General features: G+C 30.0%; 2 protein-coding genes and 1 long non-coding RNA gene across 3 annotated transcripts; 2 read left to right on the forward strand and 1 right to left on the reverse strand.

Moving 5' to 3' along the window:
• Positions 1 to 190: 190 nt before the first annotated feature.
• On the reverse strand, positions 191 to 4340 carry LOC111640125 (disintegrin and metalloproteinase domain-containing protein 10-like). Its single transcript, XM_023386125.1, has 4 exons — positions 3710 to 4340; positions 1307 to 1965; positions 673 to 1234; positions 191 to 614 (listed from the first exon to the last, which is right to left on the reverse strand). Exons 1-4 carry the CDS (start codon positions 4294 to 4296, stop codon positions 428 to 430), a joined length of 1995 nt encoding a protein of 664 aa, XP_023241893.1. The 5' UTR covers positions 4297 to 4340; the 3' UTR covers positions 191 to 427.
• Positions 4341 to 8367: 4027 nt separating this feature from the next.
• Positions 8368 to 9337, forward strand: LOC111640126. The gene is made up of 3 exons (XM_023386126.1): positions 8368 to 8451; positions 8612 to 8688; positions 8894 to 9337. The coding sequence occupies exons 1-3, from the start codon at positions 8424 to 8426 to the stop codon at positions 9281 to 9283; spliced, it is 495 nt and encodes a 164-aa protein (XP_023241894.1). The 5' UTR covers positions 8368 to 8423; the 3' UTR covers positions 9284 to 9337.
• Positions 9338 to 9870: 533 nt separating this feature from the next.
• On the forward strand, positions 9871 to 11074 carry LOC111640129. Its single transcript, XR_002759220.1, has 4 exons — positions 9871 to 10359; positions 10428 to 10482; positions 10565 to 10732; positions 10804 to 11074. It is a non-coding gene; the product is annotated as an uncharacterized LOC111640129 (long non-coding RNA).
• Positions 11075 to 16108: the final 5034 nt, after the last annotated feature.

Raw genomic sequence — 16108 nt, forward strand, 5'->3', positions numbered from 1 at the left:
GTCAATTTCTCTCTTCTTGTAAAGTTGTAATTATTTTAATTATTTTTATTTCCAAACTGATTTTAACCAGTTCTATAGTAAGGTAACATTCCAATAGACAATATGCAAAGCTTTTTTTTCAGTTTACAGCAGTATTTATTACACAAAATTTAAGTAAAGCTTAACATGCCGATCTTGCCCCGATCTCCCCTATGATATTTATTTAATATAGTAATATAAAAATACTTATCAATAACAGTGAAGAGATGAACTATGTGTTCACAAGACAAAGATTTAATAATTTTCAATCCTAAATATACAAGTTAGTACCGTGACCTATTCCAAAGCTATAAACAGACAAATCAATATAAACGATGCATTAAACTTCTAGTTATAGCACATAATATTCAATGTTACATAATGTTACAATAGACTATATTCCTGCATTTTATATACTGTGTAGGGTTTTCCTAGTCATGTATATTTTGCTGGTATCAATAATACTTGGTCGCTTTTCTTGATGCGATACAAAACATCCAATAGCAATCAGTATAATTCCAAGAAAAGGTAAGACATATAAATACTCTGAGACTGTATGTATTTTGAAAATATCTTTTCTTTTGCAAGTTCCGTTACTAAAAAATAAAAAATAATTATTTCGGGGCCTTAAATACAAGTTATAAATATATTTACCTTAGACACAATCCGTAATTATTGTCGCAAAGAGTATCCTTTTTCCTGACGTAAGGTTCAGAAGTCGGAGTGAAGATTTCGAATAATGTTGCTGGTAGACACTCACTGGATTTATTTTTGCAACAGACATAACACTCGGTGTGACGAGTAGAACATTGACAAGACTGTAGACCATATATTTTACAAATATCGGTATCGCACTTTCCTTTTATACAAATCCCTCTGTTATTTAGGCACGATATATTATCGGGTTGCATTTGTGCAGGACAGAATGGAGAATACCCGTCACAAATACTGCTAACGTTCCAACAAGGTTTGTTACTGAAACAAGGTCTATATTCATTGGAAGTAACGTTTGCACATTTATAATTACAGCATTCATCTGTTCCAAATGTGCAGTACGCTCCTGTCTTAAGGGTACATCTCATAGGGTGATGTTTATTGTGACAGCATAAACTTGTATTTATACACGTTTTTTCTGCAGGATTGCAGTCGCAGTTTTCACCTTCTTCGACGATGCCGTTTCCACACGAAGATTTAGACACCATTTTCAAACACGAATCTGTTTTTTAAAAAATTAATCACTATTTATGTAATCAACAATATGGAAAATGTAATCCTTAATTAGACCTACCTCTGCGTTTAATAAATTTCTTCATTGATTTCAGACAACAGATTGAAAATTTCCAATTGTTATTATGTGCTCCGCTTGTGTATTGAGGTTCCATAATATATTTGCCATCATCCTTATAAAAGTGTGAAGATGTGCACACAGAAGCATTTACAGGATCGTGTTTGCATCCGAATGCGTGTCCCAGATGACGTAATAACGTCAATGCCATTCTGTATCGTGGAATTTCTCTTCCTTTAACGACATTTGTAACAAATATGACGTTGTGTGTTCTTTCTTTTGAATCAAAATCAGGGCATATTCTTCCGAGTTTGTTATTGGTGCACAGGTTTTCTTTCTCGAAATCTTTATGAGTGAAATAAATCAACAGACAGTAAGGACTTTTGTATTGCTTTAAGTTTTGTATAAATCCTGGACTGTCGCTGCTCTGGTATGAATATGGATACGCTATTTGAATTCTCTTTTCGAATATCGTTATTTGGTCGATTAGGAATTCTATAACGTCCGATTTTCTACTTCCGTCAACGTCTGATTTTTTGAATATCGAATTGGCGATGTTTATAAGGTGTAGAACTTCCAGTAGCACAGATTGCTTATCAGATTCCATGTATTGAAAATATGTGTGATCAATCAATATTTCTAAAGTGCATATTTTATTAGATCTGTAAGAATTATAGTTATTAATTCTGACATAACAATTATTAATAATTTGCATTAAATATCCAGTATTTTTGAAAATTATACGTTTAAAAATATTAATTACATTGTTTCTCGCAATATAATTCTAAAATTATATTTATAGTTCTCTTATAATAATTTTTTACGTATTTTCTTATAGCATTTAATAATAAGCTATAGGAAGGAGCGGGGTTAACTGAGTACAGAAGTTTTTTTTCGATAGTTTTCATATTTTTCTGATCTGCTGAGTGCCATTGATTCCGTTTAGGGGATCGATGTCTTATGTGTAATATGGCCGCTCTCAGATATGCTAAGTAGATGCCATTGTTGAATGATGGAAATCCGCAGGAAATTGTAAAATTTTAGTTTATTTTGTCATGCTATTTTCGAATATTGATGCCGGAAAAAATTATTTTGAGGTTAACTGTGCCTGGAATAGTTGGGCTTAATTGAATCTGTTCAGTTAACCGCGCGTTTGTACCTCTGTTGCAGCACAAATAAAAAAATCTTTCAGCAAGAGATTGGTTTAGCACATTAGAAAACAGCAATTCCTAAACAGATCTTTTTTCTTGCTAATAGCTCGAATCAGAAGAGGCCAATTGAAGGTTTGTGAATGTAGCATACTATAATTTGCTCTAATACAACCGTACTGTACATAACATTTGTAAAAAACTTTCTCTGATCTATAGGTCTTATGTTTTTTTTATTGGGGATCGTCCAGTTCACTTTGGTGAAGAAACTGCTCGAAGAAGCTCAGGCTCGTGCAAAGAAGAAAGCTAAATCTTATGTGCAAGCGAAAACAAAAAATAGAATCGCTCAACATTAGGCTTTCTTTAAAATGCAATTTATGTGAAGAAACAATGAGTGAAACGGATACCACCTATGAAAGTGACTCTTCTTTGAATCTCATTGATGATGATTACAATCATGATGAAGATGCAGCAAGTCTCTCCGATAATGAATAACCCCAGATATATGTTAAGTGGCCCAATTTACATGTTAACAATAATATTTTTACACATTCTATTATATGTATATTCAGACAAAACTATTTTTCCCTTATCTATACTAATATAATAAAGAGGTAATGTTTGTATGTTAGTTTGTATGCAGCAGGTAATCTCCAAAACTACTCATCCGATTTCAAAAATTCTTTCACCAATATTTAGAATGGAACCTCAGGGTGGACATAGGCTGTCGAATACATGTCGAAATTACCCCATTGGGGGGAGAGGGACAGGATTAAGGCTTACTGTGAAAAACTTGGCTTCTATTATACTATTTTAGATGCGGGTTTTTGCGTTTTTGATTGCGTTTTAATAGGGTACGTCAACACAATGTACACAAAGAAGGGATTTTTCGACATTTCCCCGCGGGGGAGAGGGACAGGATTAAGGCTTACTGTGAAAAACTTGGCTTCTATTATACTATTTTAGATGCGGGTTTTTGCATTTTTGATTGCGTTTTAATAGGGTACTCAAGAGAGTGTACACTGAGAAGAAATTTTTCGAAAAATTTTCTCCTAGGCGGGAAGTGTTATACATTTATAATAGATACATTTTGAGCCACAACAAGGCGTGGCGGGGTCTGCTAGTTTACTATATATAAGCCTATAACACAGCACAAATAAAATAAAAGTTTTCAGAGCATCGAACTTATTAAAAAACATTGAAAAAATTGCACTCGGTTAGCTACGCTCTCCTACATAAGCAAATGTTGAAATCTTACCTTTGAGAAGTAGTGCTTTTCAATTTATTGTAGTTGTCATCAGAGAAAATGATGTGATTATAACTTCTTTCATAGTCTGTCCTTAATCTTTCACACGTTACAAATTCAGTTTGGCTAAGCTCATTGACATCATCGAGGCTGTAGAAAATTCCAAGTCTGGTATGTGCTCGAGGAACGTAAGGAAAACCTGGCTCTACAGAGTAAACTGTATTGTTAATAATGATTCTTCCAATAAACACTTCTCCTAAGTAATATCCTGTTATTTTAGTATCATCTGTTCCTTCGAGATATCCCTTGAAAAGAATGTGTCCGTCTGAGAAGAAGTTTTGTAAATAGAACTTCTTAATGTTATTGTCTTCATAAATAAATACTTTAGTAGTCAAGAATAATGGAGATAAATCAGGCTGCAATTTGAAGTTTAATGATTTGTGGAAAGCGTTGAACGTTAAATAAGGATACTCCGAATTTTCATAGTGAACAAACCTGTATGAGCTGATATTAACAGCCATAGGCAATTTTGACTCTGAAATTTGTAATTTATAAGAAATAATAAACCAGATTTCAAAGATAAATTTAAAAGGATTCATCTTCAATCGTTCGAAATGAATTTCTTCGTTGATTTAAATGACGTTCGATATTTTCGAACAATATTTAAATTATAAATTTGATTTTAAGCTAGAAAGCGGAAAACTAACGGTTTATATTATAACTTAACGCTTTTTAATCCTTAACAACAGGAAAGAATTTTAATTAGTAATATACATTTTACATTTTCGTTTACATTTATCTCTGATATGAGGCAAAAATTAGAAACAATTGATAGTTAGGATATCTGGGCCATTAAATATGTACACGGTATCTATAATTGCAGTTTACTTTTATCAGCAATTATGTAGAAAAAAGTGCACAACGAAATTGCAGGAAAATTTTTGCACCTGTCAACGAGCCATAAGATAAAAATTTCAGGCAAAAAATTTCAATATCGTTGAAGCTCAACGAGCGAATGGAGAAATCTTTCACATTTTACTAGGGAACGACTCGACTTATTTCAACGAAATTTGGCATATTAATAGACGTAATAAAATGGCGTTATTTATTACACAATTTCTACACGTTGCCTATTTCTTTATAAAAATAGGAATATGTCTTTTTCATTCAAGTTTAATTGATATAAACACATTAGATATACATTTGATTCATTTCGCAATGTTTTATCACGAAAGCCTTCGTGCCATCACAGTTAGAAATGAATAGGATTAAGGTGTGGGAACTTCCGAAATCTTGACAAACAACTATAATGCCCTCTGATATACACTAACATCCATACGTGAAAAAAACTTTCAATTTTTTGCTCTTTTCGAAGTTTTAAAGTCCCCTGAGTGCAAAAATGCAGAAATGTTGGGAGGGGTCAGTTTTTGTTAGTGTGTGGAAGATAATATTATTCATCCGGTTTGAAGCATTATAACTCTTGTGTCTTTTGTCGAAAATTTTTAAAATTATGTAAGGACATTTGGGTATAAAAAGATTGAGGCTGTTAAATTTTGGAAGTTAAAGATCGACGGGACGTATATCGTATCTCGAGTGGTACTGGACTTAATAAAGATTTTATTTGTTATTACCATTTACAATTAGGGGAGACCTGGGCAAGATCGGCATGTTAAGCTTTACTTAAATTTTGTGTAATAAATACTGCTGTAAACTGAAAAAAAAGCTTTGCATATTGTCTATTGGAATGTTACCTTACTATAGAACTGGTTAAAATCAGTTTGGAAATAAAAATAATTAAAATAATTACAACTTTACAAGAAGAGAGAAATTGACGAAGTTGCCCCGGGTATAGGGGCAAGATCGGCAACTTCTCTCTTTTTGTAAAGTTGTAATTATTTTAATTATTTTTATTAAAGTTGCCCCTGGTATAGGGGCAACAGTAATGGGGCAAGATAGGCACGTATATAAAATTATGTTATTAACAATGTATAAGTTGGAATTCACTATTAAAACAAAGAAATACAAATCCAACACCCATTTAATATTATTACAACGAAATGCAAGTTCAAAGACATATATACATGAATAACAAATGCAAACATGTTTTCATTTATCATCTGTTTGATTTTTATCCTTTGCTTCTAATGTGGCTTTATGTTGCCGATCTTACCCCGCTAGTCATGATTTCGAAACATTAAGTACAACCCTGAGAACAGAATGCCAAGCCACGATCTGGCCACGTGAATAAGTTGAAGTTACATCCTTCTAACAGGAAAAGTAACTTTCGTTATCATGGAATTATAACAAAACCTGCCAATTCAATATAAATGGAAAAAAAATATTATATGGAATTGAACGAAAATGAAAATTTGCTTGATAATTCAACTACGCTTGTTGGAGAACAATAAAAACACTACACTCAACAAGCCACCAATAAAACTCAACTGCCTAACCTATAACCAAAGTCTCCTTTTAATTTGTTTTTTAAAAAAAGCGCTTGACAAACTTGCCCCGCATGCCGAAGTTGCCCCGGTCTCCCCTATATATATATATAGATCATTCATCTCTATTCTTAAAATTAATTCTTTTGTTTTTTTGTAATAATTAATAATATAAAAGTTAATTTTTTAGAATATTTCATAACAATAGCACTACACACAATGTTATGTTTGTTTTAATGATTGCTCCTTACACCTATAAAAAGAAATAATATTTCAAATTTGTGTTCGTAAATACAAGGTCTTGACTATAGAATTTGTACATTAGATTTAAATTATTACTTTCCATCTATAAGCACAGAAACATTCGTCCGAATTTTTGAAATATTTGTTCGGATCAACGTTCAACATTTATTGCTAATAAACGTTTCTTTATATTTTCAACGTTAAATTAATTACCCTAAAATTTCTTTAAAATACTCAAGTTATATAAATCAAAGTACACTGGAAAATGTTACTTAATGCGCGACATATTATGAAAATAAATGAATGTTTCCTAATAAAAATACAGTATTATAAAAATATTGAATATAGCAAAGTCATCAAGTTTCGGTTATATTAAATAAGATACTGAAAAACATTTATTATTTCAACAAGAAAAATGCCCACCATCAACTAGTGACCACTCGCCAATGGAAGTGCTCATTGTGATTGATCTTGGGTTCGACTACACGAATGGATTGGCCGCCTAGAGATTTTCGGATATTCTTCAGCTTTGAAACATTTAAACAAGGGACAATTTTTTAAATGAACTTCGAGGAGACATTCTCCCTAGGCAGGCAGTTGTCGCGTTGCCATATACGCACATACTAATCCATCATGATGAGACATGAAATTATGACATAATTTTTGGCAGTTGAATAAATGAAATAGGACTACTTTGATCTAAAACTATAAAGTATTTATTAATTAATGTTAAACGCGAATACACAAAAATGCCCGAAAATCTGTTAACAGTGTTTTGTTTGTTTTATTTTTCGTTTCTGGTTCTGTGGGCAGTAAAAAAAGACATCTTTTTCCATTTATTTGTTTGGTTCAGCCGGAATCACACTGTGGCAACCATGTAGAGAGGGACTAAACCCAACATATTTCGAATTGCTTATGACTGCCTATGAATAATTTTTTTAGTTTTTCGACCATCCGAGTTCTATCTGTGATTATCTTACAGCTGTAAACGACTCCTTATCTGTTTCGGGATTCGTGCTTAGCTTTCATTGATCCATAGTTGTAGACAGGAGTTATGCCATTGGAGGTATAAGGTGTCTTACTCCCAAATGTGAAAAAATTTTCTAAATACAGTAGAGCCTCGATTACCCGACTCCCGATTAACCGACCGTCCTAGTCGGCAAATTTCAAATGTCCGCTAGTGATGTGGCGCTACAATATTTGGGTATGTCATGGCTACTTTAATATTATTTTTACGTGTTTTAGCTGGCAACACTCATTCGACCATGAAAGGGAGCCAGTATTTAAACGAGGCTTCATTTTCTAATTTCTAACGATACAATAGCGACGATTATTATTTTAAAAAATTTTTGTTAGGCTTAACATCGACGAAAATTCAACGCGAAGTAGGTTAATAGCGATATACTAATATACTAATTAAATGGAATATAATAATATACTACACTAATAATGGATTTTTTCATACTTTTCGGTTATCCGACTTTTCAATTATCCGACCAACCCCAGTACCCAATTGGGTCGGATAATCGAGGCTCTACTGTAGTCCCTCCACCAAAACATTTAGAATATTTTTGAAATTAAGAGAAATACAGAAGTAGAGAAAGTGCTCCAGTCTACTTGACACACATCTTGTATAAACTATCGGTATTACTCTCACACTTAGATATATATAGCCTATATAAATAATTGACTCGCTTGAGAATATAATAATATTGCAAAACACTGAACACAATATATTTCAACAAGTATTTAGTCATTTGAAGAGTACAAGGAATTAGTTTTAAAAATTTACAATCTTGTTTATCTTACCTAATTATTAATTTTCAAAATATACACTATTCAGGAAGTGAATTGAAATTCAATCTCTCAAAACGCTATCGTTCAAGGAGACGAGACTCTGTTCTATGAATCAATACCATTATATTATCCAAACAAATATAGTAATTATTACATAAAAATTCATAAATAACTATCAAAACTTCTATATAAACTCTTAACAATTGCAGCAGCATCACTTCTCATTGCGGATAAGCTACATCAACATGAAGATCATAATTTTCGCTATCGTAGGTAAGTATTGATTCAAGTATTACACAGTTTGCAATACGCTTATAGATTATATATAACTATTTTTAAGTAATAAGTTAATTTTAAATGCATTATTCAGTTAGTTTTTTCTATATTCTGTAAATATAGATTTATTTTTTTTCAATAAAATGTTTTATTTTAGGAATAATTTTATTTGAGAGAATTGACGGATTGAAAAAAATTGAGAGAAATAAACCATCAGTAAAACCTTCTACTCATGTACGACACCAACATAAGTATATTTTTAGCTTATAAATATATACTAAAACAGTAAAACCTGTCTAAAATGGCAACCTACCTAAACAGGTTTCCATTTTAAATAGGTTTTACTATACTTTTATATATCTATCGTGTTGACTTCGTTAATTGTAAATTATTTTAGCTTATTAGTATTATTATTAAATTTAAGACATTTTTTTAACAGGGAGCAAATGACACATGCTCTACTTCACATTCGCCATTACAAAAATTGATGGATATCGTGCAACGAATAATAAGTAAGACAGATTGCAACACATGCAACATGATGAATGCTTTAACCGAAATCTGTCCTGTCATCTCGAATTCTACGTGTTTCTTTGCGTGTGTCCTAAACGAGTTAAGTCAAAGTACATATATAAAATTCTACCCACAAATTTCTGACTTAACGAAAAACATAGCAAATGGTTTAAAAGAGATCGGAATTGAGTTAAAGAATTGCAGGAATTTTCAGCATATCGTAAAAATTATAATGTCCAACTTTATCAAACTTTTCATAAACGTAACTAAAATTCCTGGGAGAAATAAAATTAATATTAAACATTTTATGGAATAAAATATAAAATGCTTCTCGTGTTTATTGTATTGTATTAATAAAATACTTATGAAACATTGTTTAAATATAAAGCTTTATATGTAATAACATAAAATTTAATAAAATTGTCAGAAATAGTAAAAATAAATCCGAATGTTGTCATCTATTTCTTTCGTTAATTTAAATTTTTAATTATTAAATTAGCGTATTAATATTTAAAATGTTATGATTTAAGGTCAAAAAATGCCATAAAATTATTAGCATACATTGCTCGAAGACTTCTGTGTTATTTTCATTAAATGTTACGTTGAACGTGTAATTACAATAAATATTTATTTTTCTTAAATAACTTTTACTATAGAACTTGTTAGAAGATTATATAAATACGAAAGAAAGTGTGAAAATTTATAAATGAAAAACATCATGATTTATATATCTACTGTACAGATTTTATATTAAAATAATAATTTTTTACCAAATAACTACAAAATATCGAATTTATCAATAAGTTGTACTTTATAATCTTTTAATTTTAGAATTCAGACACTGAAAACAAACAAAAAGTTCTATTCTTTCGTTTTCTCTATGTTTTCTTTGTGCAATATCAATAAGATTAAAGATATCCCAGCTACTTTTATGTACAATACAAGTATATTTTAATGTACATTAACTTTTATGCGCCGGTCGATCTCTGCTAAAGTTATCATATCCTTTACCGAGGATTCACGTTTGTTTCAAAAAACCATTTTACAAGAAAGTGTTATATTTTTTACTTTTGCTAAGATACTACTTATGTACTTCAATAGCAACAGCGTTAAAGTATTTGTATGAATTATAACCGCAGTTATTTTACTAGGAGACATCTCCACCAATTCGTTTTACCTCGAAATTTGTAAACAAAACGTAGATTAACGTTTTAAATTTTATATATTAAAAACATTTAACAATAATATAGCATCCTATGACGTCATTACAATGAATTTTTCAACAAATGTTTCTGATTTATTGTTTTCCAATTGTTGCGATTGTTGTTGGAATGCTTAAGTGCGTTCGGAAAGTTTCTTTGCGAAATTCGACTGATAAGATGGAAGAAAAAGGTAAATTGAACGGATAATTATGTTAATTTATAAGATTTGTTTAATATTAAATGAGAATTTCTTTGTAGTAGGAGAAGAGTGGCCAAACCGAATGTTCGGCAAAACAAAGTTTACCCAATTCAGGTAGACCATTGATTTTTCTCTACGAAATAGAAAATGATCCTTTACTGGAATTATGGATAATTTTAATTTTGATCTACCGCAGGATGACAAAGATTTGCCTGCGACGAAATGTGACTCCTGGAACAAAGAAGAATCGCGGTTGCGAGCAAATAACCCGATAAGAGAAGGAAGGTCTATCGGATACATAAGACACTTATTCCATAGATTCTTGTTATGCTGCTGCATTTCGGGCGAGATTTCTGATTCGAAGGTAAGTTTTCATTCTTTCTGTCTTTTCTCCGTCAGCAAATTGCGTAAGTAATAATTTCTGTGATTTTGTAGACTTAAGAACCGGAAAGAAAACTCGCAGATTTTAACAACGAAGACGACTGTATTTATATTATAAATCCGATTACTTTATTGACAAGATTATGTCTTGTTTGTAAAATCGTGGCTTGCAACCTTAGAGGTATGAAGAGTACATGTCAGAAGTTGCAATTTAGCACAGAATATTAAAGTGACCATATTTTAATACTGGTAAAGCGGAACAAAATTCACGAAAAGAGGAGTGGTTGTCTTGTTGAAAAAAAAGCAACAAAATTTTATCATCAATAAGCGCAAAAATTGTATTAAACTGAATTATAGTTTGTTTTTTTTTTAAATTTCAACATATGTATAATTTATAAATATAATAAATATAAATACTATTATAAATTTTTAAAAACTTCTTATTCATTCGCATATTTCTCATTTGAGTGAATTTTTCTTAGTAGATTTAAAATGTTTAAAATGTTATAAAAATTTTTTGCAAGAATTTGTTAAAGTATATTGCATACATAATACAGCTTTCAAAGTCTCAATACTTAATTGTCATTTATCAGATGTCTACACTTTATTTACGGGAAAAAAACGCGTTCAGTGGCGAAATTTGTTCCCGGTAAGGACATTGCGTATACAACAATTTATATTGCATTATTGTATAGAACATAGTTTTTTACAAAATGATGAAATTTTTCTAACCATCTGTTCTGTGTTGAGATTTTTGCTGATGCCCAAGATTTAACCTTTTCCTTATCGATATATATTTTTTAATAATAATACCTGATTCAAAAGTTCATTTTCGGAAATATTACTATCTGGAAAATGTTGATTAATGTGATCGAGTGATTTTTGCGCATCTTTCCATTTAATTTCTCGTTTTAACGTAACCGATGAAAATGTCCAATATCATTGTAATGTACCGATCACTCTTCTAAATAATCTAAGCAGTTACTATAGAACTTTTTGACGTGATTCATGAAATCTGCGCGAATTATTGCACCTTATTTTTTTACCTGACTTATAGTATTACGAATGGTTAATGGAAGAAAATTATTTTCTAACTGCTCTTGACAATGAAATTTTTAATTTCTGTGTCAAGAAGGCGTTTGGTTCACCCTCTTTCAAATGCTTGAAAGGGGGTGAACTAAATCGCACAGAGCTTCCCACACACTAACAACCAGACATAATGAAATTTTCCCCGAATATTTTTGTGTTTTTCGACGTTACAAGGTTTCCTACATTCAATAATTTAAAAGTCTTGGTGTCATTTTTTGCCTGATCGCCATCCTTTCCCTCTGTTGTATTTTACAGCCAAGAAAGTGAAATGTCCTTATCCTATTTGAAAAACAAGTAATTTAAAAGTTATATATTTTGATTGAATATCGAATAATATTGTGACGATGTCACAATAAATAATTGCTCGTTGTGATATTGTCATAATGCTTAGCTGCAATTTTTTAGATTTCGATACACAATGCACTTGTCTGTAATATTGTCTTGCATTACATATCATATTAAGGTCTGCAATTTAAAGATTGCAACCCAATTAAAAATTTTTTTTTATTAAATAAGTTAGAAATTACAATAAACAGAATCATTTCCAAGCTTGATTTTTGCTCGTATTCAATAAAAAAATATTACTTCAGGTACTATAAACTAAAATGAACAATTAGAGAAATAGGCATATTTTTATCTTATTATTTCAGAGAGCCATTCAATTGATAAACATTCCTATTGGTTTATAATAAAATTTTCTATACGTAAAAGTTTATAATGAATAATTGCTACAACTTATTAACCAATATACCGAAAAGCGAATAAAATACAAAGCGGTTGAATATAAAGCGGCATATGTAGTTAGCAACACAAGCATTAATAATATTCTAAATATAATCATAAAATAATCGATANTTTTCTATACGTAAAAGTTTATAATGAATAATTGCTACAACTTATTAACCAATATACCGAAAAGCGAATAAAATACAAAGCGGTTGAATATAAAGCGGCATATGTAGTTAGCAACACAAGCATTAATAATATTCTAAATATAATCATAAAATAATCGATATATTACGTATATTTATCCATCCATTTACGAAAATATTTCATTAAGTGGTCTCCATATATTTCCATTATGCACGTTGCATAATGAAAACATATGTAGACCACTTAATGAAATATTTTCGTAAATGGATGAGTGAAATATCGATTTCTATTAATAAATTCAATTTATGACTTATTAATAAAAATCGATATTACATAACTTCATTAATGAAAAGAACAATATCGAATTTTTATTACAATATTTTATTCTCTAATAATAATATCTTGTACAGTACAAGTTAACTGAAGAACTCACACTTGCGCTGTCTTCAAAATTGATGTTTTAAGATCATTTAAAGCAATTTCAAGTTAGATTTTCAACGTTTCGAAAATTTGAAGACATTGCTATAGATGACTGTTAATAAGAATTGAGTTCTTACCTTATATGTTTAATTAATTTGGTATAAGAATTTAAATATGTTGTAATATAATATTACTATTCTTGTATAGAAAAATTATCATATACTTCAGAAAAATGCTGCAAAATGAGATTTCTGCAGAGATTGTCTTTGCTCCGATTATCCTAATAATGAAAATATCCGGAGCCGATATCTTCACAAAATCAGATAAGAAAATAAGTTTCACTTACTTCTATATTCTAACACTGAAAATATTCTTTACCTTTAAGGTAATAAGTTATATATTGATATTATACATTGGAAACGAAGACATGGCGCTACAACTCTGCGAAAATTCTACAAAGTACAAGAATAATGCTGTGGTTGTAAGAATTTTAATCACGTCTTTCATATGTTTTTCTTTAAAATATCTTTTCTTTTGGAACAGCACAAAATGCAGAAGATTGTTCAGAAATACTCGAATTGTGTGGAGAGAAATTCTGAACGAACGTAGGATAAACATAATAAATTCTTTGTTAAAAATTCAAAATAATCTTGTGTGCTTTTACATAGGCGTAGTCGGATTTATAAGTTTCGTTCAGTTAATTCCAAATTCGATTAACTATTTACAAATTAACAATTACGAATGGTCGTTCGGACAATCCGTCTGTTTGCTGCAACGTACAATTTTGAATATTTACGTAATTATGAGTGCTTTCTCTCATATATGTTTTCTTATATTCTTATGCGAATTTCAGAAATTACAGATGCGTATGATTCGCAAATATATACAAAATCAAAGGAACGATATTGACGTAACTGTAATTTGGAATTTGATTCAAAATGCCAGAGAGACTTTGATGACATGCAACGTTGTACAGAATGAATTCTCGTTTTCTGGAATTATTATTTCGTTGTGTATCGAATTGACATTCGGTAGATTTTTATTGTTAAATACCGTTTCGGACACACGACTAAATATTACATTTAAAATTATTATGGTGTGTGTTACTTTCGTCATTTTCGTCTACAGCTATTTTGTGTCCAGTGTCACATTAAATGTAAGTAACGTAACTTGTATTACTTTGTGTAGATATTATATGACTTAATTCTTATATATATCGATAACCGGGACAGGGCCTCAGCCGGATGACCGAAATTTCGTATAATTCGGAAAATTCATTAACGATATACATAACACACTTTATATGCATTTAATTTTTTTATTTTTTATTTCTTCTCTATCCTAGCAACAATTTACTTTCTATTAGACGTCATTTTTACGTCACTAAAAATTGAGAGACTGAAATTTAGCGAAACAATAGTAGCTGTGGGTGTTGAGTACCTATACTTGCTTGCGAAACGAATATGATGTGCAAGTTGAGAAAACATCAGCTCCAAATTTTAACATATTAATTGAACTTTAAAATAAATTAAATTCTCTTTCGAAAATTGAAGTAGCATACATTAGGTTTGCAGTATAGTTTTTTTACAGAAAGTTTTTAATATTTACTCTTTAATTGTAATCACACTGTATATATTGAAATGATCTTGGACGTTGCATATGCATTCCCTCCATCATTTCAATGGTTTATTTTTTAAAATTTCGAAATAATCAATTAATAGATCGAATAAGAGCAGTCCAAGTAGGCAAAGGTATGAGTATGATCCCTCCGATTGCAAAGGACATTGCATGGTCAAGATTAAAAATTTACAGTTTTCATCAGGACTGGACGGAAGAATTGGGAACATATTAAATATATTGTGTTTTGTTTTTGACAAGTTTGAGCTGTGAATTTTATTGTAAGCTTTGGAAAATTTATTCCATAAGTTTTCCTAGTATTTAATTTTTTAAATAAATGTTATTATTATTAATTATAGTACAATAGTACACTATTCTCCTATTTTAAAAAAATTATGTACTTTTTGCTAGAATAACAATATATTGAATCACTAATATTTTTTAGGATGAATATATCTACACAGAAGTTTACAGCGTGTATTTTAAAACTAACAGAATAGAAGATATCAATATGGTAAGTAATAAATTTGTTTCTTTACAATACATATTAACGTAACATTTATACATTATCAGAGCAAAACACTAACAATTTTGTTTAGATTTACAGTATGATGAATCTCTGTACAGAACAGGAACTGGCTTTAAAATTGTTTTCTAACATTCCAATTACAAGATTATCGATATTAAAGGTATTAATTTATAAATTATTTTCAGATAATTGTTAACTAAAAGAAGTATATTTATTTCAAGTTTTATTTATGAATTTATTAACATTAACATTTAAGGTATGCTATATAATAACAGAGGATTTAAGTCGTTATAGGTCTCTAAATGTGTTTATGTATGGTGATTTAAATCACCCCGTAATTTTATATCATAAATATTAGAAACATAACTAAGCTAACTACAATCTAACCATGCTCATATATACTTATTATCATTTTCTCATTCAAATGGATCACATTATTATGTCATTATACAGAAAGTATCTTCGCAACAGTACAAAACTTTAATTATAGATCCAAAGTTATATAATTTGGAATGACATAAGCAGCATATAAATATAAAGGAAACATTGTCACAATGCAAGGCTGCAATTTTTAATCATATTTTATATTTATATAATATAAAATATATGCTCTCCCCCTCAAATTAGTAGTGTTTTCCATATACACCATTTAAAACCAGGGTTTGCTGTGATTCTCATTGACAATGTCTAATATATAGTTCACTAGAAAATAATACGATATAATTTCCTGTTTATAAAAAAATTAAATAAATTATATGGAATTAAAAAGTTACTTATTGTTTAATGCATTTCTACTAAAATGATAAAGATCAAAGTATAAATTTAAAATAT

The sequence above is a fragment of the Centruroides sculpturatus genome, unplaced genomic scaffold, assembly GCF_000671375.1.
Source record: "Centruroides sculpturatus isolate CEXI.00-Female unplaced genomic scaffold, Cexi_2.0 scaffold1221, whole genome shotgun sequence".
In the NCBI taxonomy this organism is placed as follows: Eukaryota; Metazoa; Arthropoda; class Arachnida; order Scorpiones; family Buthidae; genus Centruroides; species Centruroides sculpturatus.

Bases quoted from the DNA above. Each gene is read 5' to 3' on its own strand.
- LOC111640125 (XM_023386125.1), bottom strand. From the start codon at position 4,296: ATGAATCCTTTTAAATTTATCTTTGAAATCTGGTTTATTATTTCTTAT. The intron at 1,235-1,306 runs GTAGGTCTAATT...TTTAAAAAACAG, and splicing joins GAAATTTATTAAACGCAGAG to ATTCGTGTTTGAAAATGGTG. The intron at 615-672 runs GTAAATATATTT...TTTATTTTTTAG, and splicing joins AATTACGGATTGTGTCTAAG to TAACGGAACTTGCAAAAGAA.
- LOC111640126 (XM_023386126.1), top strand. From the start codon at position 8,424: ATGAAGATCATAATTTTCGCTATCGTAG. The intron at 8,452-8,611 runs GTAAGTATTGAT...GTTTTATTTTAG, and splicing joins CATAATTTTCGCTATCGTAG to GAATAATTTTATTTGAGAGA. The intron at 8,689-8,893 runs GTACGACACCAA...TTTTTTTAACAG, and splicing joins CAGTAAAACCTTCTACTCAT to GGAGCAAATGACACATGCTC.